The sequence below is a fragment of the Rhea pennata genome, chromosome 10 (genome assembly GCF_028389875.1).
Source record: "Rhea pennata isolate bPtePen1 chromosome 10, bPtePen1.pri, whole genome shotgun sequence".
Classification (NCBI taxonomy): domain Eukaryota; kingdom Metazoa; phylum Chordata; class Aves; order Rheiformes; family Rheidae; genus Rhea; species Rhea pennata.
The window spans coordinates 16,583,541-16,609,845 of NC_084672.1; the positions used below are offsets into that span (position 1 = coordinate 16,583,541).

General features: G+C 40.5%; 3 protein-coding genes across 9 annotated transcripts in view; 2 read left to right on the plus strand and 1 right to left on the minus strand.

Moving 5' to 3' along the window:
* The window catches only part of RNF111 (ring finger protein 111), a 48,331-nt gene extending 44,683 nt beyond the window's left edge, over positions 1-3,648 (plus strand). For both annotated transcript variants that reach the window (XM_062583341.1, XM_062583340.1), the window contains exons 12-14: positions 299-394; positions 1,923-2,050; positions 2,804-3,648. In XM_062583341.1, the coding sequence (XP_062439325.1) occupies positions 299-394; positions 1,923-2,050; positions 2,804-2,921 (342 nt within the window). In that variant the 3' untranslated portion in view covers positions 2,922-3,648. The remainder of the gene's footprint in view (positions 1-298; positions 395-1,922; positions 2,051-2,803) is intronic.
* A 3,406-nt stretch (positions 3,649-7,054) lies between these two features.
* On the plus strand, positions 7,055-26,276 carry CCNB2 (cyclin B2). 2 transcript variants are annotated; one of them, XM_062584158.1, is made up of 9 exons: positions 7,055-7,252; positions 8,074-8,202; positions 8,277-8,402; positions 8,818-8,988; positions 9,066-9,224; positions 9,554-9,790; positions 10,466-10,606; positions 11,215-11,325; positions 25,979-26,276. In XM_062584158.1, exons 1-9 carry the CDS (start codon positions 7,229-7,231, stop codon positions 26,066-26,068), a joined length of 1,188 nt encoding a protein of 395 aa, XP_062440142.1. In that variant the 5' UTR covers positions 7,055-7,228; the 3' UTR covers positions 26,069-26,276. The 2 variants fall into 2 exon arrangements, with proteins under 2 accessions (XP_062440142.1, XP_062440141.1); XM_062584157.1 differs by lacking the exon at positions 25,979-26,276 and adding an exon at positions 11,642-14,365 and having other exon boundaries at positions 7,060-7,252.
* MYO1E (myosin IE) overlaps positions 13,204-26,305 on the minus strand; it is a 94,973-nt gene continuing 81,871 nt past the window's right edge. Inside the window, exons 24-28 of one of the 5 annotated variants that reach the window (XM_062584154.1) lie at positions 24,612-24,769; positions 23,857-23,949; positions 20,858-21,062; positions 14,913-15,082; positions 13,204-14,325 (exon numbers count right to left, since the gene is read on the minus strand). In XM_062584154.1, coding sequence (XP_062440138.1) covers positions 14,249-14,325; positions 14,913-15,082; positions 20,858-21,062; positions 23,857-23,949; positions 24,612-24,769 — 703 coding nt within the window. In that variant the 3' untranslated portion in view covers positions 13,204-14,248. Of the gene's footprint in view, positions 14,326-14,912; positions 15,083-15,489; positions 15,694-20,300; positions 20,527-20,857; positions 21,063-23,856; positions 23,950-24,611; positions 24,770-26,305 lie in introns of those variants that run through there. The other 4 variants (XM_062584155.1, XR_009959504.1, XR_009959505.1 and 1 more) reach the window with 4 other exon arrangements.

A 26,305-nucleotide genomic window follows, 5' to 3' on the forward strand; every position in this document is an offset into this window, starting at 1 on the left:
TAGACACAAGTATGTGTGAACATACTGATAACCATTTCTAGCTGACAAAGTTCCTAATTTTTAGTAGTAAAATAATGTTTCCCATGTCTTAAAATATTGAACAGTGTTGTGTGTGTTTATGGAAACCCATCATTTTTTCCTGCACAACATTCCCTTTTTTGTATTATCTCTTGACTGTACTTTTGGGAATTGACAAACATTGTTATTCTGTGAAAGAATTAGAATAAAATTAATATTTATTCAAAATAATTGAAGTGTCAGTTCTTACATTGTTTGTTTGTTCCTTGATAATTTTTAGGAGCTGATTCATTTGGAAGAACGATTAGGCAATGTTAATCGAGGAGCAACACAGGGAACTATAGAAAGATGCACATATCCACATAAATACAAAAAGGTGAGGATTTCTTAAACTATGGGCTGTGTGTAATATCTTTGAAGAGATGATAATGCTTATTTGTAGCTTAAATCTGAAGAAATGTCAGCTTCAAAGTAATGTTTTTCCATATGTTGCAGTTTAAAGCATTGTAAGCAAAACTTAAAATACCACTTCTAAAAATGAAAATTGGTCCGTGTGTTAATAAAGAGCTACTATGACTTGAACAAAGGTGTTTTTTGTAAATACAAGGTCAAAATACAGCTTTTCTTTCTTATACTTGCACATGCAGATACCATTTGAAGATAAGTGAAGAGTAATCTTGCTCTTTAGAAATGTAAACAAGAAATGGGAAAATCCCCATTTCTACAGATAATGGGGAAAAACAGATATGCCTTTTAAACTTACTTGGCTAAGAAGCTTAAAATTAAAAAAAAAAAATTAAAGCTTGATGGCCAATTTCATACATGCTATTTTGCTTAGTTCTGCATTATTTCTTATCTTAAATTCATTTCCTCCTGTACCTGTTTTCCAGATGAATCAGTATAATGTTCCTTTCAGTTATCAACTGATAAATTTACTGTGCTTCTGAGTTGTGTGTTTTATGTTGAAAACTTTATTTGGTTATCTTAGCTAATGGGATGGGGGAAGTGAGATGAGTGCAGATGTAGGGAGAGTAGGAGAACTGAAGCTTTCAAGGTGCCGCCTTTGGTATTCAGGAAAGTTGGAAACATAATCCTCTCTTGAATGCATCTTTTGAGGTTGGAGAAATATGACTTGGATTTTGTTTCTTTCCCCATCCCAGTAGTGATGGTCAGCTGCCATTTTCAGCCATATTGTTTAATAACTTGTTCAGCTGTTTTGAATAGCCTTGACTTTTTTTTTCCTCCCTCTCCTTACCACTAAAATGAAGAGTAATGAAATAATTACTGGTAGTTAACATTGAAGCCTGTCAACAATTTAACTCATCAAATAAAGTAATGGCTTTTTTAAGGGTAGGGGTTGTTATAAATTATTCTTGACACACAGTTGGTATATACAGTTTTTTCTTCAGGTTTTTAAGAACAACTTCAGATTTTGAAGGCTTACAAATTTTATACCTGAAACAGAATTTTGGCAATTCAAGTTCTTTCATTTGCAGTTTATTATACCATCGTGTATGATTCCATCCACAAAAGTGTTCTTTCATTATCTGATGAATTGTGATTTAAGGTACTACTTTTGAATAGGAATATTTTTGGCCTCTTTTCATGAATGAAACGAAGATATTTACACTTAGACAATAAATGAAAGAAGTAGTTGCAAGATTACAGAATTATATATTCACAGTTCACTAGTCTACTTTGTAATTCAACGGGAGTTAAGTCTGATATATACTGTGTTTTTTTTGCTCCAGGTGCTAGTTCTTGGTTCTGTTTGGTTCAAATGCATTTGAATAAGTATTCCTCAAAATGTGAAATTGTTTATCAAATGTTTTCAAAGTATATGTTGAGTATGTATTAAAACAGATTTTACTCAGTTTGTCAATAATGTCATCTCTACTAATAAGGTAACAACTGATTGGTTCTCACAGAGGAAACTGCACTGCAAACAAGATGGGGAGGAAGGAACAGAAGAAGACACAGAGGAAAAGTGTACCATCTGTTTGTCTATATTAGAGGAAGGTGAAGATGTCAGGTAAATAGTACCATTGAATATCGGACTGTAATGCAAATGCTCTGGCTTTGAGGCCATACTTTGTTATGGTACACTGCTCTTGGCAGCACTTCATAGGCTAACAGCTATGGTTAGCATTATCTGTCACTGTAACCAATAAATAAAACAAATATTGGAAGAGTTTTTTAGGAGTTATTACACTAGTTTCATAATCTTCCCTCCATCTATGATTAAAGATGTTTTTAATTAAAAATGCTCATTGTTCAGTATGCATTGTCTTTGGGGAGAATGTAGATTCTCTTTTATGATCTTCGGTAAGTTGACTGTCTATCTTATAAGACAAGCCAAATTGATACTCTTTTAAAATATATTAGAGAACATGCTACTCATATTTTTCATTTAAGTCCCACAGTGCTGCAGCATTTTGGGCAAGGAGTTAATTGAGTGTACTAATGTATCAGATTTAGCTTTTCTGGAAGCTTAAACTGTACTGTTTAAACTGTAACAGATTTTAAATCAGGGTAACAGTAGAATCAGGCAGCATTGTATAGGATAGTTGTTTCTAACTTACCTGATGCTTCACTTCATTGCCTGTATTAATTTCTTCTTGGCACTAAAAAAAGCAAGATCAACAGCTGGAAAGGCTAGTAAAGCTTGGGGGGTAGGAGGAAGAGTAGACATGTCAGTGGCAAAATCCACGTTATCATTTTTCCAATGGGTATGTTGATATGCGAATGTTTTACTAACACAGATGTTTTTCTGTTCTAATGACAGGCGCCTTCCATGTATGCACCTTTTCCACCAAGTATGTGTAGATCAGTGGTTGATTACTAACAAGAAGTGCCCCATTTGCAGAGTGGACATTGAGGCTCAACTGCCTAGTGAAAGTTGACACCATTTTCCAGAACTCTTGTCCTCCCTCTGACTCCCTTTCATCCTTACTGGTACTGCAGTCAACCAAAGATGGCATGACTTACCTGCGCAGATTTGGAAGCATTGAACCTAGAGTGCTGGCTCTGCTATATGGTACAACTAATGCTAGACCTACAGTTTATGTAGACAGTTGAATTTCAGTGTATTTATAAAACCTTTTTTTGTTTAGGTTTTACATTTTTTTTTCTTTTAATTCATTACTGTATTTTTGCATGGTTCCTTGTATTGCATTTGTTTGCACATATTATGGGCTTTGTGACCCCAAACTTGCAGGCAAGACTAGCTGCTTTAGTAAGTAGAATTGTGTGGTCTTTTTTTTTGGTTTGTTTTACATAGTATCAAGCTTTGAAAATATGATTTCACTCATTACTAACCTTGGATTCCTTAATTTAATCAATCATGTATTTTAGTTTAATGTATAAAGATCATCTAGAAAGGATAATATTATGTATTGAGACATTCCTTAATTAGGAAAAAATGGCTGCTGTATGTTAACAATATCAGTTCTGAGTCAAATACCATTCTTAATACTGGGAACAGAATATGAACTATATTCAGTCTGACTGATACATATGGCATACTCGTCACCAGAGTTTTGTCTGATCAGATTTTTGTGTTTGTTTTAAACTTTCAGCACAATGCAGATATATTTGAATGTCAATATTAAACATTTAGACTGCTGTTCAGATTGTATTTATCATTTTCTTCCTATGTCTAGAAATTTGAATCCCTAACTTAATATTTGCTGCTGTAAAACAGCTCTAATGAACACTAAATGTTGATTTCAGTTAGCTGGATTGTAGATACTTGCAGACTGAAAAAATTCTTAGGGAAATGGAAGAACTTAGAATCTTTGTTTGGTCTTCTGCTAACTTGAAGTATCTGCACACATTGGGGTTTTGTTGTTTTATGAAAAAAACATTCAATCAGGACTTAGAGCTGCAGGGTTTTTTTTTTTTTTTTTTGTGGCTGTTTTCTGGGGTGGTTTTCTTTTTTTTTCTTTTTTTTTTCTTTTTTTTTTTTTTTTTTTTTGCTGGGGGGGGGAAGGGGCAGGTATACATGCATCCATAGAACTTCTAAAGATCCCAGGCTTGCCTTGGGATTTTTATTAGTTTTAATAAAATTAGCTAAATTCACCTGTCTCTTGTTTTATTTTTTAATAGTAAATTGAAAGCCTGTAAATTTCTGTAGAAACTGAGACACAAATTATGTGGTTACCTAGTTTTGCCTTGATCATAGATTTCCTCTTTATAAATTACCAACAGTCCATCACTGATTGAAATATTTTCTATAGTTAAGATTTGCTGCATAATATAGTATATAGAATTAAGTTATAATGTACTAACATTTTGCCTTTGGAGGAAGTTTTAATCCACATCAGGACTCAAGTTGCTTATCAACGTTCTTTCACACATAATAGAGTATAGTTTATTTAAATATGCTCAAAAGATGCTGAAGATTGCAAAAACATTGAGACAGTATTACTGTCACTTTGGAAAAGATGTTCCTAGGGGATCATATATGAACATGTCAATAAGCTTGCATTAAGCCACATGCTTTGTAAGTGGATTGAGTAATAAATACCTTCAGTTTCTCTTGTCTTTGTCTTTCATAATCAGATAAATGTAAAACAGTTTACAGTAAACCTAGAAATGTTATGTTTACACTAAAAAAATGATCCATTTATAAATATGAACTTACCTATTTTGATGCCTGTGTTTTGTCTGGTTAAGCTGCTTCCCTTTTTATTTTTCTAATCTGTTAGGAGTAGCATTTTTTTCAATGCAGTGTCATTTGCTGGCAACAGACTTAACACCTCTGGCACTGAAGCATTAAGTGAGGAGAAATTTTTATTCCAGCATGTGTGATGAGTGGACATTTTCAAGCTTAATTGCATTGCTAAAACTGAACTTAAAAAACACTTTGTGTCTGTAAGATGGGGGAATGTGGGGGAGAGGCAAAATGTGATTTGACTGCTTCAAAACCTGACATGGTTTTATGCTAAAGCTTCTTGAACATGGTGGCTGCAGGAATCTGAAAGTGGGTGTGAAATTGAATCTGCAGTGGTAAAAAAGGAATACAAGTAACTGGAAGGACTGAACAGCAGACATTTCCCATTCTTCAGTGACTATTGAATAAAGGAGGGAAGTTAGTTGACCAGTGGTGCTTGAAGTCTGATGATATTCACTTAAAGTTTCCAAGAAGGTACTTGTGAGACATGGGATGAAAAAAACCCAGGGCCTGTAAAATAATTGACTCCCTGGGTATCTGATGGAATCCATTTTGGCTTCCTTATGGGACAAAGAAGCACAGGTTTTGGGGATATTTTTTAGGAATTCTTCTATGCACCTGCTTTGGGTGCCTGGTACTAGAGGCATTTTAGTGGCCCATGAAATTAATTGTTTAATAACTGCTACTGATACTGTCTTGCTTTTAAATGTATGCATTGTAATGTGATGTTGAACACTTAGGTATTTGCCAGGAATCACAGTGTTCTGGTCTTATATGCTATTGCAGGGGCTAACAAAGCTGCAGCCTACTTCTGTTTCACAAAGTTGTGACTTGACCATAATTTAAGGGAAGGAAAATGAATAGGCTTTTGATTTTGAAAATTTCCGCCACTTACTGTGCTTTACATGCTTAGATGCATTGCCTTAAGTTTTCTGCAGCATCTTTGACTTTGAAGATTCTCAACAGTATGCATCAAATTACTTTTCATATAAAATTCCATTGTCAAAAGAAATCCTTTTGTATGCGATAAATAAAATGTTAGACTGGTATCATTCAAAATCTGTTTCTTATGCAAGTTTTTTTTTTCCTTTTTGTGTTTGTGCTTTTATAACTCTTATCTGAAAAAAAAAATCACATACTTGTATTCTTACAGATACTGTCTAAGAAAAAAAACACCTGGGAAAAGACCAATATTTACCTACAGCTAAATCTGTTGATAGTTGGTTTGTCATTTAACTGCAAAACAGTAATTTGGGAAAACTGCTCTTATGAAAAGCCAGTTTTGGGAGATTACAAAATAATTGTGCAGAATTATGCTTTTCTATCAGTTTAGGCAGCTACTGTAGTATCAAGGACTTACAGTATCTCAGGATCAGAACTCAGTTTGACTTCAATCTCTTTAAGAACTGACTGTACAACAGCTACTTAAAAAATATTACTTTTTAGGATGCAAATATTGAATTTTTCTAAATCTTTGCACTACAGCTGCCTCTGTGCCTGTGCAGGTGAGGAAGTCTTCAGCATGTGCATCTCATGGGTTATGTTCTTCAGGACTGATGTGTTTGTTACGAAGGAGCCAGTTCACTGAAAAGTGAGACCAGCCTCGGTAAACAAGAAATGCAAGTATTTAAAGCATCTTTCGAAAGAGATCTGCGGAGAAAGATAAAAGGGCGGGAGCTTGGCGGCCTGAGAGTGTCGGTGGGGTTCAGTGCCCCTTCCTCGCCTAGGACCTGCCTGTTTGTGAAGTCTCGGCCCTTGCGAGCGCGGCGCCGCTCAGACCGGGCCCGGCCCGGCCCGGCCCGCCCGGGGCCGCTCGGCGCCGCTCAGACCGGGCCCGGCCCGGCCCGGCCCGCCCGGGGCCGCTCGGCGCCGCTCAGACCGGGCCCGGCCCGGCCCGGCCCGCCCGGGGCCGCTCGGCGCCGCTCAGACCGGGCCCGGCCCGGCCCGGCCCGCCCGGGGCCGCTCGGCGCCGCTCAGACCGGGCCCGGCCCGGCCCGGCCCGCCCGGGGCCGCTCGGCGCCGCTCAGACCGGGCCCGGCCCGGCCCGGCCCGCCCGGGGCCGCTCGGCGCCGCTCAGACCGGGCCCGGCCCGGCCCGGCCCGCCCGGGGCCCCTCGGCGCCGCTCAGACCGGGCCCGGCCCGGCCCGCCCGGGGCCCCTCGGCGCCGCTCAGACCGGGCCCGGCCCGCCCGGGGCCGCTCCTCCGCGGTGCTGGCGCCGCCGGGTTCGAGCTGCGCGCGCCCCGCCCTCGGCCCCCGGCCCCCTCGCGCCCCCCCCCCCCCCCCCCCGGCGGCCTGTGCGGAAGCGGCGGCGCCATTTCCTGTTTGAGCTGGGCCAATCAGGCGCGTGCATCGTACGAAGGTGCCCAATAGGCGCGCGGGCGGCGCGGCAAGCGCGGCGGTGGCGGCGCGAGGCGGCAGTCGGCGCTCGCGGTGAGAGGAGCTGGAGCCGCCGCGGGCTCGAGCCGCCGCCTCCGTCTCTTCCTCCTCCTCCTCCTCCTCCTCCTCCTCCTCCTCCTCCTCCTCCTCCTCGCGCTATGGCGCTGCCGCGCCGCGCTGCCGTGAGTGCCGTGGGTGCCGTGGGAGCCGTGGGCAGTGCCGCGCCGCGAGGGGGGCGGTGAGGAGGGAGGAAGAGGCCTGAGGGGCCCTGTGAGACCAGTGCGCCCCCCCAGCACCCCGGGCCGGGCCGGGCCGGGCGGCGGGGGGACCCTGCGAGTGCGCGTCCGTGTCCGGGGCGCTTGCCGCGGCGGTGACCTCGGCTCCTCCAGGCCTAGCCGACGGCTCTCTCCCTGCCCTCTCCTCCGCCTCGAAGCAAGGGGAGGGCGTGTGGGAGGAGAGGAGGAAATTCAGGCTGCCTGACGAGCCAGTGCAGGAAGGGAAAAACAGGAGTGTTTTTTTTTTTAGACTGACTGTGCGATGTGTTAAACTGAACCCACGAGGAACTCAGAAACCCAGAGGTTTCTTTACCATGCAATATAAGGGATGCTTACTTTTCTGTACATAAAACAATTTTTTATATATGTGATATGCAGTAAGAACAACTTATTTTTCACCTTCGTGGAAATGTAACTCTAAAGTAGGTAAATGCAGTAAGTAGTTATATTAGAGGTAAGCTTTCTAATGTGGACTTTAATAGTTGGGAGCAGGAAATGAGGTCTGGTCCTTAGCAATCTAATCTTTTAATACAATTACACAGTACTTTGCGTAATCTATACAGTCAGGACTTTTTTCTTTCTCGAAGCACCTATGAATGAGCAGGAAACAAACTTGGTTGAGTAATGGATAGCGTCTGAGGGGTGCCTCAGTGCTATAATGCAGTTAATCATATGAAAATGAAATAAGGTTGGGCTCTGACTTTTAAACTGTGATTTTATCCTTCTAGATCCCTAGAGGGACTGAGAATGCTGTGAATGAACTTCACTGTAAAGCTAAAGCGCAAGTGACAGGCAGAAGGGCTGCTCTGGAAGAAATAGGAAACAAAGTTTCAACACGGGGAATGCACATAGCTAAGGTAAAGCAACATTTGAATCTCCTTGTAGAGAAAGGATATTAGACTTACATTGATAGTTATTATTTTTGTTACAGAAAACTGAACGCTTCAGACCATCTATAAAGCCTACAAAAGGACCTAGTAAGATGACAAATCTAACTGCACTACCTAAACCTCCAGCTGTTGTGAACCAAGTAGCCAAAGAAACAAGTGTTCCAAAGGTAGAAAGTAATGATGCTGTTCTGATCCTTAATCTCAGACTGATAGCTTGTGCTTTATCCTCAGTGTATTTGCAGAGGTATCCCATTTCCCTGTTGATAAAGTAAAGTCTCTGTGCTGAGGTCGTTGTTTAGTGCATGTTCTAGTTCAAAGCTAATATTTAATATTAGCAGGATTAGTTGTTGAAATGTTGACTGAAATGTGAAAGTTTCTCCTTTAGCTGGCAATCACCCAAATGTCTTATTATTATTTTTTGTCTCTGTATGTCATCTTGGTGAAAGCTTGTCCAGCTAGCATATGACCTTTCAAATATTTATATTAAGAAAATGTAACATTAGTAGCTAAAAATATGGGGATGGTAGAAAGAACATTGTTGTTTAATCAGTAGATACGTAAGTGCTATAACCTGTTACTTAGGTTCTGTCTCCAGTTCCTATGGATGTGTCCATGCAAGAAGAGGATTTGTGCCAAGCCTTCTCTGACGTGTTGCTCAGCAATGTAGAAGACATTGATGCTGAGGATTGGGACAACCCCCAGCTTTGTAGTGACTATGTAAAAGATATCTATCTCTATCTAAGACAGCTTGAGGTATGAATGCCTACATACTGATTCTGTGCTTCTGCAGTATAGTATTCATCTTGCTCATACAATTCCTTCCCTAACAGCTACAGCAATCGGTGCGTCCCCGTTACCTTGATGGGAAGGCGATCAATGGGCGGATGCGTGCGATTTTAGTTGACTGGCTCGTCCAGGTCCACTCAAGATTCCAGCTTTTGCAGGAGACACTGTATATGTGTGTTGCAGTTATGGATCGCTTCTTGCAAGTAGGTGTCTTTAAAAATAGTTTTTCAACACCTGTTTGAATTAAGATAGTTGCTCACTGACAATAATTTTAAAAGGATTTAGGGTTTAGCCTTTCTTTGTACCTGGAGAACGTGGTGTGTGATTACGTAAGAGCTTTTTAACAAAACTTTGAGGTTCCTATCCTCTTTGAGCCTGTTGTTATAGGGACTCTTCTGATTCAAAGTGGAAAATCTTATGTGTGCTCTAAGAATAAACTCTATCATCCTGTCATTATGAATGATTAAATCGAAACCCATTCATCTTGAGTTTGTTCACTTGAGGTCTGCATTTGTACACTTCTTTATTGCAGAGTCATCCAGTACCCCGTAAGAGGCTTCAGCTGGTGGGTGTAACAGCACTGCTTCTTGCTTCCAAGTATGAAGAGATGTTCTCTCCTGATGTAGCAGACTTTGTTTACATTACTGACAATGCCTACACCAGTGATGAAGTTAGAGAAATGGAAATTGTGATTCTCAAGGAGTTGAACTTTGATTTGGGACGTCCTCTTCCACTTCACTTCCTAAGAAGAGCATCAAAAGCTGGTGAGGTAGGTATTTGTCCTCATTATCTGTAACTTTTCTGTTTGTGTAAAGACAGTTAGAATTGCTGCAGACATTTTCATCATGTGGTCTGACTTTTCATGACCCAGTATTTGAGCAGAAAGCAATGTTCAGCTATCAAATTCCACTATGTGGTGGCATGACTGCCAGTAATTGTTCATGTGTCTTTGCTGGGACTTGTGTTCAGTCTTAGTTGCTGTAATTTCACTGTTGCAGTAAACTGAACAGATGAGTAAAGCAGAACCCTAGCCTTTTGCCTGCTAATTAGTGTTCTCCAGTAAAAAGTTCCCTCAGAAGACCACTGGGCAGCTCTTGAAATAAGCTGACTCCTTAGTAAGGAACTACTTAAGTAATTTCACATGTTTCTCCCCTCTCCCTGCCTTTAGAGGAAGCATTTGTATCCTAAGCTGGGCACAGAAATGCCCAGTACAGGAGTTTTCTGTTCTGAATGGAGGCTACTCTGGTCTACAGGACTAGTACAGGACTTTGGGCTCAATTTTGACTTAACTGTCCTATTAGGTCCCTAGATTTTAGTAAAGCTCCCTTTGACCTTTTGTTTTTTGCCAAGTTATTTGTCAGTTAATGGCCAGAATAAACAAACCTGGTTCAGCTTGATAAAGTGAAGTAGAACTGTGCAGATTAACAAGCTCTTGATCTGATAGGCTGATGCTGAGCAACATACACTAGCAAAATACCTAATGGAGCTGACTCTGGTGGATTATGACATGGTGCACCATCATCCTTCAGAGATTGCAGCTGCTGCATTGTGTTTGTCACAAAAGATTCTGGGACATAACAAATGGGTAGGTGTTTTTAGTAAAATTTTATTGTTGTGGGGCTTTTTTTTTCCTCCAGTCAGCTAAACTGAGCCATTAAAACTAACTGCTGGAGCTGACTGTGTTTAGAGCGGTAGTGATGCTGGTAGTCAAATGACAGTTGGATGACCTGATTTACTGCTGAAGGCAGAGTAAGGAGTATACATAAAAACAAACTGCAATGCAGTCCCTTGCATGAAAGGGTTTTTTCCTATGAAATTACTGAGTTATCAGAAATGATCACACTGCAATTAACACTTGATCTTTCTGCAGGCTGTAGTACAGGGTAGAATAATTAAATCATGGAATATGAATGCTGAATTGTAATTGAATTAGTGGTTACCCTTGCTGCTGCTTTCAGCTTCTGCCCAGTGCAGAAATGTGCTTCTTAGCCTTGATGTATCTGTCCAGAGTTTTCACTGCATGCTAGGAACTCTTACGGATCTGTCCCCTAAACTGATGGTGCAAACTTGTGGAACACAAGGCTAGCTCGCAATGTTTGGGGTGTCGAGTACCTGAGGTGACTCTGTCTTGAGCAGAAACCCTTCTTCTTTAAAAGGCTCTTAAGTTTGTTTTTTTTTTCTATTACATTGCAGGGTACAAAGCAGCAGTACTATACTGGCTATACAGAAGACAGTCTTGTGATAACTATGAAACACATGGCCAAGAATGTTGTCAAAGTAAATGAGAGCTTAACAAAATACACTGTAAGTATAACTATGCCAGTTGTTTTTAATGTTTTAGAAATCCTTTTGCTACATATTGTAAACACGTAACTAGATGTTCTTTCTTTATACTATCAACAAACAGGCTACTCTGACAAGCTTGAGACAATGTTGCATCAGTTTGCCCAAAATGTTCTGAAGCTTGTGCTCTGCTCTTGCTGCTCTTCCTACTGATTCACTTCTAACCTTACCTTTTATTCAATCAGTTGACAGCTGACTCAAAACTAATCTTGCGCCTAAATATTTAATGACTAAATATAGGTAAATCCTCTATAACGCTTTTGCTCTATTTCTGCAGGCCATAAAGAACAAGTATGCAAGTAGCAAACTCCTGATGATCAGCACAATCCCTCAACTGAACTGCAAGATAATCAAGGACCTAGCTTCATCACTCATATGATAAGTCTAGGCAGACAAGTCCTGCTGATCCATGCACTTTGTCCTCATTTGCCTATTAAGGCAAACATGCTGCTCTTTGTATATAGCCTTTCAGCCTTACCATAGCCATTTCAGACTTGCTCTGAAACAGACCTTTTAAATGTGCCTTGTAATACAATGCTATACCTAGAAATAAAGCTCCCTTTTTTAAAAAAAAAAAAAAAAAAAAGAAAAAAAATCTGGTATTTTCAGTCAATATTGTGACTGTGACTATCTAGACATGTCTGCAGTCCAATTTTCAAGCAGGACATTGGACTATGTAGATGACTGATGCAGCTTGCAGTAGAAGTGCATGATTTTCTCATTGACTGTTGATTCCTAGCTTCATAGTGGGTTATACTTACTAATTCTTTTTTTCTTCACTCCTAAGGTAAGAAAGAGCAAGCAGACAGTTCAGCTTTTGGTGTATTTTAAAGGATACCTAAATATCTGGTTTATCTTGACATCTTGTCCTGTAAGAAAGAGCATACTTTTTGTGTGTGTGTGTGTGTGTGTGCTGTGTACTTCGAGTTAGGGAAAGAAGTAGGCCTTCTGTATTGCATCATATTGTAGCCTTTTACGTCCCTGTGTTGAGCAGCTGTAAGATGATGTATTCTGTATCTTTGTTTGCCTAAACAAAAGGGGGCTGAGGCAGGAAGATTTTTTATTTATATATATATATATATATATATATATATATATATATATGTGTGTGTGTGTGTGTGTATATATATATATATATATTTTAAAGTATGACTTGGCGCATAAAAGGGGAGGAGAACTTTGAACCAAGTCAGCTCTTAAAAACTGATTTGATATTCAGATCCAGCCCTTCCATGTCTGGTCCCATACCCCTTGCCTTCTTTCAGTAAATTTTGGAGGCTACAGTCAAACCCACTGTAAGTAGATTCTTCCATATCGTTTTCAGTTTTCCTTTCCTTTCTGTCTTTGTTGTGCTGAATTCAATGTTTCCCTTTTCCCAGTGTGTTTCCCCTGTGTAGGTGTGCACGCTCTGCTGTGCAAGGGGCAAGTCAATGCCTTCCAATGGAAGAATGTTGAAGTTGCAGGCTTTTATCTCCTTGAGGAAGAGTTGTTTTCTCCTATGGTATGAATGTGCCAAGCACCGGTACTGCTAATGGGGACGTACAACAGCCTCCAGGACTGAGGCGCTAGCCTCCAGTCCGGGTGAAAACAAACAGCTTCTGCAGTCAGTGAGCTCCTAATGGTGTCCATGGGGTTTGTGTGCCTAAATTATGCCTAGACAATAGTGTGTGTCTGTGTGCGTGCGCGTGTGTCTGCGTGTGTGTGGGGCGGTTGAATCTTGTGGAGTTCTGTTTTTGGAGACGAAGAGAATTTTTTAGACGTATGCAGTAAAAGCCAACAAACTTGCACTTTGAAGAGATTTGCCCATATATGCTCCCGAAAACGAACTACAAGGAATAGAACAGTTCAGCAAACTCTTTCTTGTGTTTTATTTTATGGAGGTTCAGGAAACAAAGCATGAATGCCGGTATCTATGGTAAGCAACAGCCATTTTGAATGGTGTGGGAGGCAATCAGGCTTGAGCAGTAACACTTTTTACGTTGTTTTAAAGGAGTAGTGCATGTCTGTAAGTACCTGGCATAAAAATTCTAGTACAACTACATTATGAATAAGAACAGTGGACTACTACATTATATATTCATACATGTTTCTACCATATTCAGGTTTCTATATACACTATATGATCTGTTTCTGTAAATGTACAGCTCTGCATAAAGACATTTCTTATAACAGGTAGAGCATTAAACATAAATCCAACATGGGCCAGCCATATTCTAATATAAATCTTCGAGAAGGCAACCTTGTTTAGTGTACAGTACTGCATCATTTTCTGTTTTCTTTTTATAGTGCCTATTGGAGTCCCTAAATTTATCAGCAAACACAAATTAGTTCCATTACGCCTCTATACAGAATTATTTAAATATACCATCACAGTAGATTTTTAGATGGCAATATCCCAAGTGATCCTAAATCTTTTTGACATGTAGCAGCATACTTAGTATGTTCCCCAGAATGATCTGCATTAGAGGAAATGTCCATTTAACATTTTCTTCATTAGATAATTAAAAAGATTACTGATATTCAACTAAAAGGCACTTATTAAATACACCCCTTTCAAAGTCCCTGGTCCCAGATTGCAAAGCACCTTTCAGTTTCAGGAAGATAGTAGGTCTAAGCATTCTTCACTCAGTGGGTGTCAAAACCAGGTTTTAAATAGAATAAATAATTTGTCAGTATGTCCATTGCTGTGTGTTTCTGAGGCAAAGATCAAAGCGTGCACTGTGGAAAGCTAACTGATTTTTCTTCCTGCTTGTTTACAACTTCACTGGTGAAAATGCTGCTGAGACTGACAGATCTCAGATGAACAGTGTCCTGAAGGCAAGGGAAAGTATCTTCAACCACTGGTAATATTATGCCATTTTTCATCTGACAAATCGTTAGTCTTTTATATCTTGGTCACATAATTGTTGGGAAACAGACCTTGTTTCCCTCGTAGTCTTCCTGTCCACCAACCAGAAGGATCTACGACAAAGAAATAAAATTAAGCACTCAAGTCCTGTAATCCTTCCTATGTGTGTCACAGCTGTTTTTGTATGTGGTTGTGGGCTTTGAGGGGATTTTTTTTTGGCTATACTTGCAAAACTATTCCAGAACAAGCGGAAACCTTCTCATGAAGGACTGAGGATAAATAACTTGGAGAATCTAGGTTTGCTAATCTTTTGGCTATAATGCTATGCCTAATCTGGTTGCTCTGGCAACATCCAGGAGTTGGAACAGCTTTATTTATTACTTGGTTCTTGTGCATAAGCTGTAGCTTGGGCTTATTTTCATCCAGAGGTGGTGATGGGAGTGCTGTCTAACAGAATTTAAGGTCATACAGTAAGGAATAATTCAGTGGGTCACCCTAGTATGCTTTTAAGTGCACAAGTTTGCTGTAGGTGCGATGACTTCTCTGCCTGCTTTTTTTGAGGTATCACAGGAGTTTTCAAGCCTAATGAGGGGGAAATGACATTGAGGTAGCTGAAAAAGTCATGTCTTAACTGATTATGACAGTGTACCTTCAAGATCAGTAATTTACTCACAAAAGCTTTCGTTACCTCTTTACATACCTTCTTTGATTATATCGATCACGTCGTTGGCATTAAAGCTAAGTTCATCTGTGTCCTGAGCGTCATATGCGTACAGCGCCCTGCACTGTGGTACCTGAGGCTTGGGTTTCGGCTGTGGTTTAGGTCTTCCCCCAGCTGGTGGGGGCCGGTTTGTTGTTTGTCTGCGAACGCTAATGAGGAGAAAAAGGTTACTGTTCTTCAAAGCTATGATTTGAAGCTGAACTTAATCAACCCCCTCTGTCCTAAAGAGCATCATAAAACAAGGGAAAAGGAACGCTCACTTGAGTATCACAGCAGTTTAAAATGTAAACGTAAGACTTGTTAACATACATACAGTTGTCACTCCTTCCCTGCTAAGCTTCTAAGCTAGATGAATAGGTGCTGCCAACCAGCTGTTCTAATGCATGGGGTAAGACATTTAGTGCTCGGGCTTGAATGCAAAAAACAAATGTGTGCATGCAGTTCATGCATCTACATGGCTTAGTCTCTCTCCCCACCCTGCCCCAGCTTAACCAGCGCTCAAGTTTCCACTATTTCTTTAAAAAGACAGTTCTAGCTCACAGACTTGCTACTTTACCATTCTTGTGACTAAGCTGAAAGTGATACTGCATCTCTTAAGTTGCCTCAGATTCCAGGGCCGTCTATGGACTTGTTGTGTTATAGTCAACTCTGAAGCAGCAGAGGAAATGCTGCGCAAACTGTCACAGCTGTGACCACTCCAAAGACTAGGAAGGGGAAAGAGGAAAGAAATGCATTTTGCCAGCTCATCAGCTAATAAAGGCTGGAAGAGAGAACAAGTATTAGATCCAGTTTGGTGGCTGTTTTTTTTTTTTTTTTTTTTTTTTTTTTAAGAAACAAAACAAAACACACACGTTTGTGTTGAATGACTAAATGTTGCAATGAAGTGGAAGAGGTGGAGCTGTGATAATACTATGCAATGATGTGATTACAGAGGTCTTGCAGAAAAGATTTGCAGTTATTAAAAAACTACTAAACCTAGAATTTATAGTAGTCAATGGTCTATCTGGTTATAATTTTACACTTCTGTAGTGAGCTGCACCAGAAAATGAGGTTGCTTTAAAATGCGTTAACTTATCTAAGAATAAAACAAATTCTGCTGCTCTAAAATACTATGCCTAAAAATGACCTCTGTAATGGTTGTGGTTCTGAATTCCTTAACTAACAACTAACTAACTCTGGCACCGGCCTCGTGTATAGATGACACTAGCTCCTTGCCTTCTGAAAAGGGCAATGGCGAAGAAAACCAATCTCCCTGAATGCCTCTGCTGAACAGAGCAGTTTTTTTTTGTTTTTTGTTTTTTTTTTTTATCAAACTAATAAGGGATGTTGTAAAGCTCAGGAAGTAAACCATGCAGGCGTCCTGTCTTCTGTGAGTACTGAGACTACTGTAGAATGTCTGGGATGTTTGTTTTCATACTTTAATAGTTAAGAACTTGTCAGAGAGAAATTTAATGATAGCATAAATTGATGTGCAAGTGCAAGAAATGGGCCTGCCCAACATCTCTCCCCCAGGCCCTTCCTGAAATTAGTTGTACTGGTCTCCCGCACTTTTTTGTATGAGTGGGGTTGTTTTTTTCGGGGGGTGGAGGCAGGAGGAACTGTATTTCTGGACTGAATTTGGAATTGATCTAGCTGAAAAATGAACTGCATATTTAGCTATGTTAGTGTGCAGACCAGTCAAGTCCCTAGTACTTTCCTCAGTGAGAGGAAGCAGCAGTTTGCAGGTAGTATGAAGCAGCTTGTTGAAAAGAATCAGCACTCCTGTTTCGCTGGCAGTGCTGGCTGATCAGGTACAAGTGCTGAGCAAATGAAAACCTGAATCATATTGTATTCTCCTGATATTTAGTTGACCCACTTGAGTGAGTGAGTGCAGCTTTCTGTTCAGGAATCCATACAGGCTCCATGCAGTGGCATGGATTTCAGTTTGCATCCAACTCTGAAGCCAATCCGCAGGCCTAGGAAAGCAAATGACCAGGCAGAAAACTGCCTGGGAAACTTTCTCGCTATTTCCTCCTGTATCTTGTGCCGGCAGGGACACCGCAGCTGGCGCGCGGGCCTGCTACAGTTTTGGCGAATGTTTAGCGCTCCTTTTTCCTACGGCACGAAGCGCTGAGTCAAGGACGCTGAGCTAAGCAAGGCGCGGTGGTTTCGCTGCGGCCGGGCTCCGCTCCGCTCCGCTCCGGGTTGAGCGGCGAAGCCTGGCGCAAGCGGGCGGCGGCGGCGGCAGGGGGCGCGCAGCAGCCGCCCGGGGGCCGTGGGAACGGCCCGTGGTCTCGCTAACTGGCGCGTTCGGGAACAGTTTCCGCAAAGGGGTATATACAGGAGGTAGTGTTGCAATGCTCCTTTCCATGCAGAGATTAGATTGAAATTTGGCCTGGAAGTAGCTCTGGGTGTATGTACTAGTTTCTGTAATTGGTGGTGGTGGTGGTAGAGTCAGTAACTAGGTTGTACTAAAATCATGGTAAATAGTTGACAAGTTGGTCTTTTGACTTGTGTGCTCAGAATTGGTATTATTGCCATTACTCAAGTAATGTATGCACTGCCTCAAAACAAATATTCTCTTCCTAGAGCTTTCTACTTTATCCTCTGTGCCTATTCCTAGACTATCGAACACTTCTCAGAGCCACAAAGATGTAAAAATTCTTGCATATCTGTTCCAATGTCCAACTTCATTGGTCTGCACTCCCCTCAGGGTGGAACATCACACTCCCCACCACAGCTAAGCAAAATACTATACCCCAGGTTCCATTTTATATAGAGAAAGCAGAACAAACTGTTCTATATGGTTGAGAGATTTACTAGGCACTTACTTACTGGAATATTAAGTAAGTTCTAGAAAATTAACTTTACTAGGCTCTTTTTTGCCAGGCCTCTCACTTTCCAGCTTAACATGCCTGTATTGCTACTGCACATTGCCTAAAGCTGCAGACTGCTTTAACAAAACAAAGAACCAAAATACTTCTCCCAAACAAACAGCCACTTCCCCTCTTACTTCCTTTCACCCAGAATCATAACTCTGCGACCAAAGCAGTCTCCGTTCTTGCTTGTGGCTTTCTGTAGAAGCCCAACTTCCACAAACCCCACGCAGAGGGGTGGGTAGCAGAGCCCTGCTTGTTCTGGTTACAATTACTGCTGTGGCTGCCTGTGGGGTTTTTCTTCTACTGCTTTTGAGCTTGTGTGGTTGTCAGCAGAACAAGAAAGACATCTTTACTGTCTGACCTAAGGTACTGTTTTTTTTTTTTTTTTTTTTTTTTTTTGGTTTTTGTTTACCTCAATTATACCTGTTCTTAAAAATGGTAAGTATGGAAAATAGAAGCATTAATATGTGCTAATCATGCCTGTAAACTTGGGCAGTAAGATGGAAAGGGATGATGATTAGGAGCTAATGCTGTGGTGTGAGGCACCTGGTCTTTTTTTTTTCTTCTTTTTTTTTTTTTTTTTCTCCCCTTCTTTTTTTCTTCCCTTCTATCCCATATGATAGCGGTAGTGACTGACACTGTATACCACTATGTATTTGGTGGTTGCTGCATCGCTTTTTTTACAATAGTGAATGTCATTCGTAGTTGTCTGGTAGAAATTGCAATGCTTTCATCCTATGTCTTAGTTGTGTGGGTCTTTTTTTTTTTTTTTTTTTTTTTTTTTCTTTTTGTTAAATTAGCTGTATTCTAAAAAAAGTAAACCGCTAATGTGGGAAAAAGCTGTTACAGTAAACTGGCATGTAGTGAGAATATCGCACCACTTCAAGGAATGGAAGTTACTAGTTTACAAAGATGCAAGCATGTTTAGAAATGCTAGCACCTACTGAAAATTACTTGAGGAATTCTCAAAATTAGTAAGAGACTTTCATTTTTTTGTTATTTGATGACCAATCTTAAATGGAAAGATGTTCTAGGTATGCTTATAATTTCTTTATGGCTAGCTTTGGTGCATAGTGGAAAAATGCCTAGTATTAGTATGATGGCGATGACAACATGCACCTGCCTGGTTTTGCTGCAGGACAGACCACATTCACTCTGTGAATGCAGCGGGTGGAAAGCGCCTGCTTAGAAATTCCATGCGTATCTTCTGATACTGAAGATCTATCAGTTCCACATACAGTCACTGTTTGTTTTTTAGGAGTTGTCTACTGCTCCCATCTTCTCGTCATTGGTATAAAAGAGCTATAGAAAGTACTATAGTATTAGAGCCAGCTGGATTACACAAAAGGACAAAACATATGCTTAGTCTACCAGGAGCTTCTGGACTAGACCATGGGCTAAGGACCTCTGGCAGTGACATGCGTGGGTGCTTGGCTGTAGCCTGACAGCTGAGAAGGGACTGCTGGTATAAAACATAGCACTTCATCCAATTAAAGGCTTTTGGCTGCCTCTAAGAGCCCATGGCCATGTGGACCACTGGAGGAGAGAATTGAGTGTCTCCACCTAACCTCTAAAACTATTCCAGAGCAAAGGCAAATATGATAAAGGGTTATGGAGAGCAGAGTGGTAGGTGGAGACAGGGCAAATGTTTAGTTTAATCTTGACTTTTCCCAGATTACTGCAAGTACAAGCTGTTACACACTTGTCAAAACAATCTAACCTGGCAGCTTGGATCGTAACAGCTTGGAGTAAGAGAATATCATGATTGTTGCACATTTGTCTACAGTGAGCAGCAACACCACCCCTTTAATAGGGGACGTGAGTACTGCCTACTCCTGAGGTTGAAGAACACTTACTTTACTGAAGAATAGCTGTCTGCACTGTTACCATGAAAAATATTTAAGCCTTACTACAGTGGATTTTATTTCTATCTATTGATGTAATTTTCCTTCTTGATTTAATATGCCCTGGGATATTCAGCTATTACAAATAATGATTTCTTTGAGAATCAGTTGCATAAGAGTTGAACTGCACAAACAAGAAGTGATCAGCAAGAAGAAATAAAAATTGCTTATTCAAGAATAGATTTTTTTTTTGCTAAAATTGCTGAATAGGCAGTAGTCTTTGACAACTAAGTGGCATTCAAATTCTCACTGCAGCAGAACTCCACTAATGAGCAAGAAAACAGAATATAAAGTGCTAAATTAAAGTAGAAATTGTTTAGTCACTAAAACCCTTTACATTTTGTAAGGCTTTTAACATTCTGAAGTCCCATATATTTTTAACAGAAAACTTTGTTCTCAACTCTGCAAGCAGCTGTTCCAGCTCTTGACTGAAAATGGAGAATAGGCAAAACCTCTGTATGTGTTCCTATGCTATTACTGACTCACAGACAACATCAGCACAAAGTTGTCTTTCCCTCCCTACTAACCCCCTGATCTTGGTTCTTCCTTTCTGCCACTTCTCTTGATAGTTTTGATGCTTTTGACATTTAGCTATTGGGAAATACCTGGTCACAGCAGTAAAATTATTCCTCCTCCTTCCCCCAACTGCAGCTTAGAAGTCTGAGGGTGAATCCAATGCTCTACCATCTGCCTGACACTGACGTTAACATTGGACTGTACAGATGCTGTATATGAGGCAGGAGTCAAAGTTGCTGGCTGAAACAAAAGGACCATGAGCCACTTTCTCGGCTGACAGGGGCCATGGAGCACAGGACATCTACTGTTACTGATCTGTAAATCAGAAGTGATATAAAGCCTAGTCAAAGCCCAAGTGTTTTGCTAGTCTTAAGGAGAAGGTACCATGCAAGATATTTAAGGTACCATTAAGATATTTAATATTGGACCTATGGGACCTGGTTCACCTTCACGCCTGAAGGCCTATGAACTGTGATGGAATATGTATTTTGAAATCTTATGGAAGATGACGAGACCTTTGAGTGTAGCTCAGTAGCATACACTGGTTTCTTGTACACAATAACTTTATCAGCCATGAATGGTTTGAATGCGTGAAGTGACTTACAGAAATAGACTCTTCTTTTTCTGATTTTATGTAAAATCTTACCCAGCTGCTCCTTGGTCAGGTACTTTGAGGAAATCCAGGCTATGCGGTTGCTCTGAAATCCTGCCTGATCCTCCTGACAGCTGCTGTGGTAAAGGTGGTCGGATCATACTTGTGTACAGGTTTTTCTGATTGGCCCGGTGATTTGCTGGGACTTGGGAATGTAGTACATCCTGTGGGGGAGTTATTACTCCATTCTGATGATGACCTGGAAGTAAAGAAAGCATGAACACATCCAGTCTAAATTATGGCTCAGAAAAGATAGCCTTTTTCTTCTGTCAGTGCTTCAGCTGTCAGATAGACTCAGCTATCAACGAACTTAAAATAAAGCTACAATCCCAAAGTTTCACCTATACATGGTGAAACAGTTTCAGGTTCATTGATAATCTGTTTTGGATGACATGGTCATGACTTCACAGATTCTTGCCACGTGCCTAGAACGTTACAAGTGTGCAAGAGGACCTGCAAAGCGCTCAGCTGAATTCAACCTCATTAATGTTACCTAATGTGTAACTACCATATCTCTATTTAAAAACAATATGTAAAATTTTATCTAGATGGTCTTAATCAGAAGTTATGTAGAGATGCACCCTGGATATTCATTTAATGTTAAAAGGGAACAAATGACTAAAAGTCTAAACTTCCTGACATTTTTTTTTAAAGTTGATAGAAATATTTGCCTATTTAACAAGAAAGTTAGAAAAAGAAAAATGACTTGTTCCTACTTCAATAGTTCAAAATGAGTTTGAATTTTCCAGATGTTGATAAGGGTAAATGTTTTTTAAAGAAACTATGCCCCTTAAGTGACTTTCAAACAAACCCACCCATGTTTGAGCTACTTCCAGGAGGATCAGCGCTGAAGGAGTTCAGTTCTGCATTCTTTGCACTCCTAAAACTCCCACTGAATTAAATGGGAGCTATGCTTATATTCAAAATCAGATTGGTTACTGCTGTGGATGCGGTGCATCCTCTTCTTTTTTCCCTCGAGATTATGCCAGATGAAAATTAGCACAAGATACAGCCATGCAGAGAAGAGAATTCATTTTGTGACGCTAGAGAAAAGCCTGCTGCATTCGGCAGCTAGTCTTCACTGCTGATAATCTCTTGATGCTATGGCAGACCTTAAGTAGTCATAAATTCATATATAAAACTCACTTTGGGGCCCAAATGTATCATTAAGCTAGTAGCACATGTACATTATGGTTATATAAATAAAGGTTTATTTAATTCTGAACATATATATATAAAACAACCTGTTCAGCTACTGGACCACTGTAATTTCAAAACGTATTCTGCTATTTGCATGTCTATTTCAAGTGAGGAAGGATGATGGATCACAGAGTTTCTTTCCCACAGTGTGGAAGCAGGATGAAGAAAGTTGTTTGCGACTTTCAAGGTGGTAGATGCCAATTGCCTGAGGCTCCTTGCAAGTCCTGGCCAATCTCTTTGGAAGACCTTTGTACCAGTTGTCTGTCTTTTATCTCAGTTTCCAGCTCTAACTGGCTATTTTAGAAGAGGAATTTACTTTTCTTTTTAAAAAATAACATGTGGTAAGGCAATTGAGTTGAGGTCTGTGTGGAAGATTTCTGCTCATGCTTTAAATAGACTACCCTAGTATGTAAGGGTCAACACAGCATTTAACTTTAGTAGGTACGCTTATCCTGCCAGGAGGCCACAGAGAGGTAGGTACTAATGGCTCATGAACATCCGTAGTATAACTTGAGAGGAAGTTAGCCCAATGTCTTACTGCACAAAAAGGCAGGACCTTCTAATAAGGACTCTCTGACTTACCTGTTCAGTGGTTATCACAAGCCCTGGGGGAATATATGATGATAAGAAGGCCACACTACAGGCATGGGCATCCACTGGAGCCAGTGGCTTGAGTACAAATCTACATTCAAACTATTTTAACATAAGGCAAGTTTGGGCTTGCTCTTCCATCATGACGCTCTTATCTAACCAATTATTTTTGTCTTTTTCATGCAGCTGTAAAACTACTGAAAGAAGTTTAGAAAATATTGTTAAAATAGACATTCCTTGTTCTATGTGACCCTATTTGGTATGACCACAGTACTGGTCTCTCTGAACAGTCAGAAGCAGTGGTTTGCAGATTGCTTAACAACTTCTTTAACTACAGTAATTTAAATATCTTGCCACTTTACTGCAAGCAGTTCTTGCAGACCATGCACACCTTATTTGACTCAGACTACTATGAGGCCTTGATCGGATCAGGAGTTGCTTGTTTAATTTCGTGACCCAGGCTGGTTGTACATCTGATTTATACTCTTAGCATTATGCTTCTCAATAAACAGCAGCTGACTGAAAGAGAGCCCTTTGTCAAAAACGCACTGGGGAGTGTAAGGAAAAAAAAAACACTTGGAAAATAGTGGGTCAATGGGATATTGTTCTCTCCTCTGAGTTCACAGGCTAAAATAATCATATCTTTCAAAGGCAGAAGTGAAACACCCTAATGACATAGACCTCATTTAAAAAAAAACATGCTACTTACTGGCATGGCTGATATGTTTCAGCATTTAGCCGATAAAAAAAGCTGTTACGTAACAGGATAGAACAACCAGACATAAGTTGCGTTGCGTATTGTTTTGCATATTGCTTATGGCACTGAAAGCAGTTTCACTGCTAACCATGGTCTGTATCTGTGCTCAGTGTATATATCTTGCCCTAAAAGGAGAGTGAACAAGACTATGAGGCTGGTTTTATATTCAGTGTTTTATAGTAAGATGCTGAGTATGGCATCCATGACAACTGGGACGTGTCTGGTGGAATACCAGTTTGGTTGTCACCAACCTCCAACAACATACCTGATTAAATCCCTACAGAGATGAAAATCCTTTTCAACTACGTATGTTTCAGTAAGGATCATTCAAATATTATTTGAAAACTTTACTATGATATTTTTACTGTGAAAAAATATCAGATGACAACAGTTAAGAGAGACTGAATTTGCAACTTTCTTTGTGCCTAAGGCTAAGAAGACTTACCGGGGGGAGGAGGTGCGGCTCTCATAGGGTATGTCTGACCTTGAGATCTGCTGGAATACCCTCTGCTTTGGGTAAGGTTCTGTCTAGTAGGGCCTGTAAGAAACCAGCAACATTTTGTTATCCTTTCTGGATTAAAATCATTAGATAGGTCCTTCTGGCTACCAGACCTCCCCTCTGTGATAAGACAGGGCTGATCTTTAAGAATAAAGAATCTGCCTCTTAAGGGGTTTGTTAGCCAGATCATGCTCAAGCTTTCAGTGCAACAAGGATGACTTGGACATATTCTCCCTTTTGTGATCCAGTTCAGTTACATTATTCAAACTTAAGCTGTCTGAAGGCTGCTGTAAAGGGGACCCAAAATACCTTTCCTCCTATCACTTGTCCTATCCTGATGCAGAGCCTTCTGCATTAACAAGACTGTAGGAACTGCAGGAGCTTAGAGCTTTTCCCTGAACTGCTTCACTAATGTGCTGTTTGTACTGCATCACATGATTAAATACCACAGGGAAAAGAATTTCAGATACCTCAGAAACAGTCACTATATAATGGTGAAAGAAACGAATTCCAGAAAGACTGCAGAGCAGCAGGGAAATCTGTATTATCATTGGGATCTATAACTTGGTCTTCTTTTCATTTTACAGAGAAACAATAAAGAACAGGCTGAGTCTAGATGCAAGCAAGGAGAGAAAGAAAGAGTCAACCATTCACTAAATTTCTAAACCGTTCATTAATTTCTAAAGGAAGTTCATACTTACGGGAATTCTTTGGTAGCCCTGGTCCAATGCTGATCTGCAGCACCTTATTACTTGGCTTGAGAATGGCTATGTCTCCTTGGCCTTGCATAAATTGTACTTGACGAGAACCACTAGAGCTCCAGGGCCCCCAGTTTTCCTTTTTCAGCTTCACTTCAAGTCTAATATAAGTAAATGAGCGTAAGCAAAAAAAAAAAAAAAAAAAAAAAAAAAAAAAAAAAAAATCCAGAAAGCATTTGTGTGTGAAATCAGGACAATATCACTTAGCAGCAGATAACTTAGAATTGTAAAAATAAAAAGACCTGTAAAGATAGCTAAGACTGAGAAACTGTATTTCTGGACTAAATAAGCTAACATAAAACACCTAACTAAATCTGTTTCTTGCTTTTTTAAAATGTTCTACTTTACTCATGCTTTTAACTTTCCCAGCAGAGCTACTCAAAGGGAGTTGAGATGCTCAGGAAAGGATGGAGAGTGTAGTGAGCTTTTTGGGAAAATCTGCCAAGATCTGAGCAACAGATGTGTCTGCTGTCACACAGATACAGGCACTGCCTCTGCAGGAGGAAGCTAGTTAGCGCTCCATTGCTAAGCAGTCTTCTGTATATGCTATTAGATGACGTATATAGGAGTGGGTTTTATGCATGTTCTGGAAGTGTACAGTCCTGCATATATACTTGAATCTTCCTAATTTAGAGTTTTTTTCCAAATGTATATACTCTTTTCTAGTACTTCCACACTATTTGCTCTGTATTGTAACTAGATAAAAGCTAACAAATCTATGTTGTTTTTTTTTTTGGGGGGAGGGAGGGCAAGACTCAAGAAGTGTAATACATTACATTTTACATGAACAAAAGCAAGTACTGGCTTTGGATTCCCAGGCTGTAAGAGTATATGCCACAGGAACAGTTCACACTTCACCCTGTCCTCCTATGCCATTATAAAACGAAACTAATAACGTCCCGTTGTCATTTATAATCCTACACTTTGATGGAAACAAAATAAACATGCAAATCTCAGGCTTGCTGTTGCTAATCTGCTTAAAGAGTAGGAGTATTAACAAAAACATGTTTGTTGGGATAGTTTCCAGGATGTCCTTACAGCTAAAATGGACATCAAACATTCTGCAGCTTTGCAGGCTTGCTTCTGAAAATTGCTCATAAAATTATTTAGTCAATGAGGCTACTTCAGGCCCTCTCTCATCCTGCAGTCTTCTGTCTCTTTCCCTCTACCCCTACCTTAAAAAAAAAAAAAAGAAAGAAAAAAGAAAAAAAGAAAGAAAGAGCGAAAACCTCAGAAGAGATGTTATTTCAGATTATAACATTATGACTCTGGAATTATCTTCTAAATTCTTCATCATAACTTCTTCACAGCACTGGGGCAAGATTAAGGAGTTTGAAGAAGATGGGATGCTCCCTTCTTGTGCTAGGACCCAGCAGCCAGCCCAGAGATGCAGAGCTTAGATGATGGTTGCACCTTTGCTGCGCAGAGCCGGGCCTGTGCCTGGCTGTGGGGCAGGCTGCCTTGGCTGCCTTGCAGCCTGCCAAAGCGCCGGCCCTTGGGCCCGACGCCTCCTTCAGCAGCACAAAGGCAGCTCAGCGACACTGAAGGCAACTCATCTACACTGAAGCCTTGCAGCGCACAGCCAGCAGGAACCCCAGCCACTGGCCCAGGTACACGCCTAGGCTGTTATTCTCAAT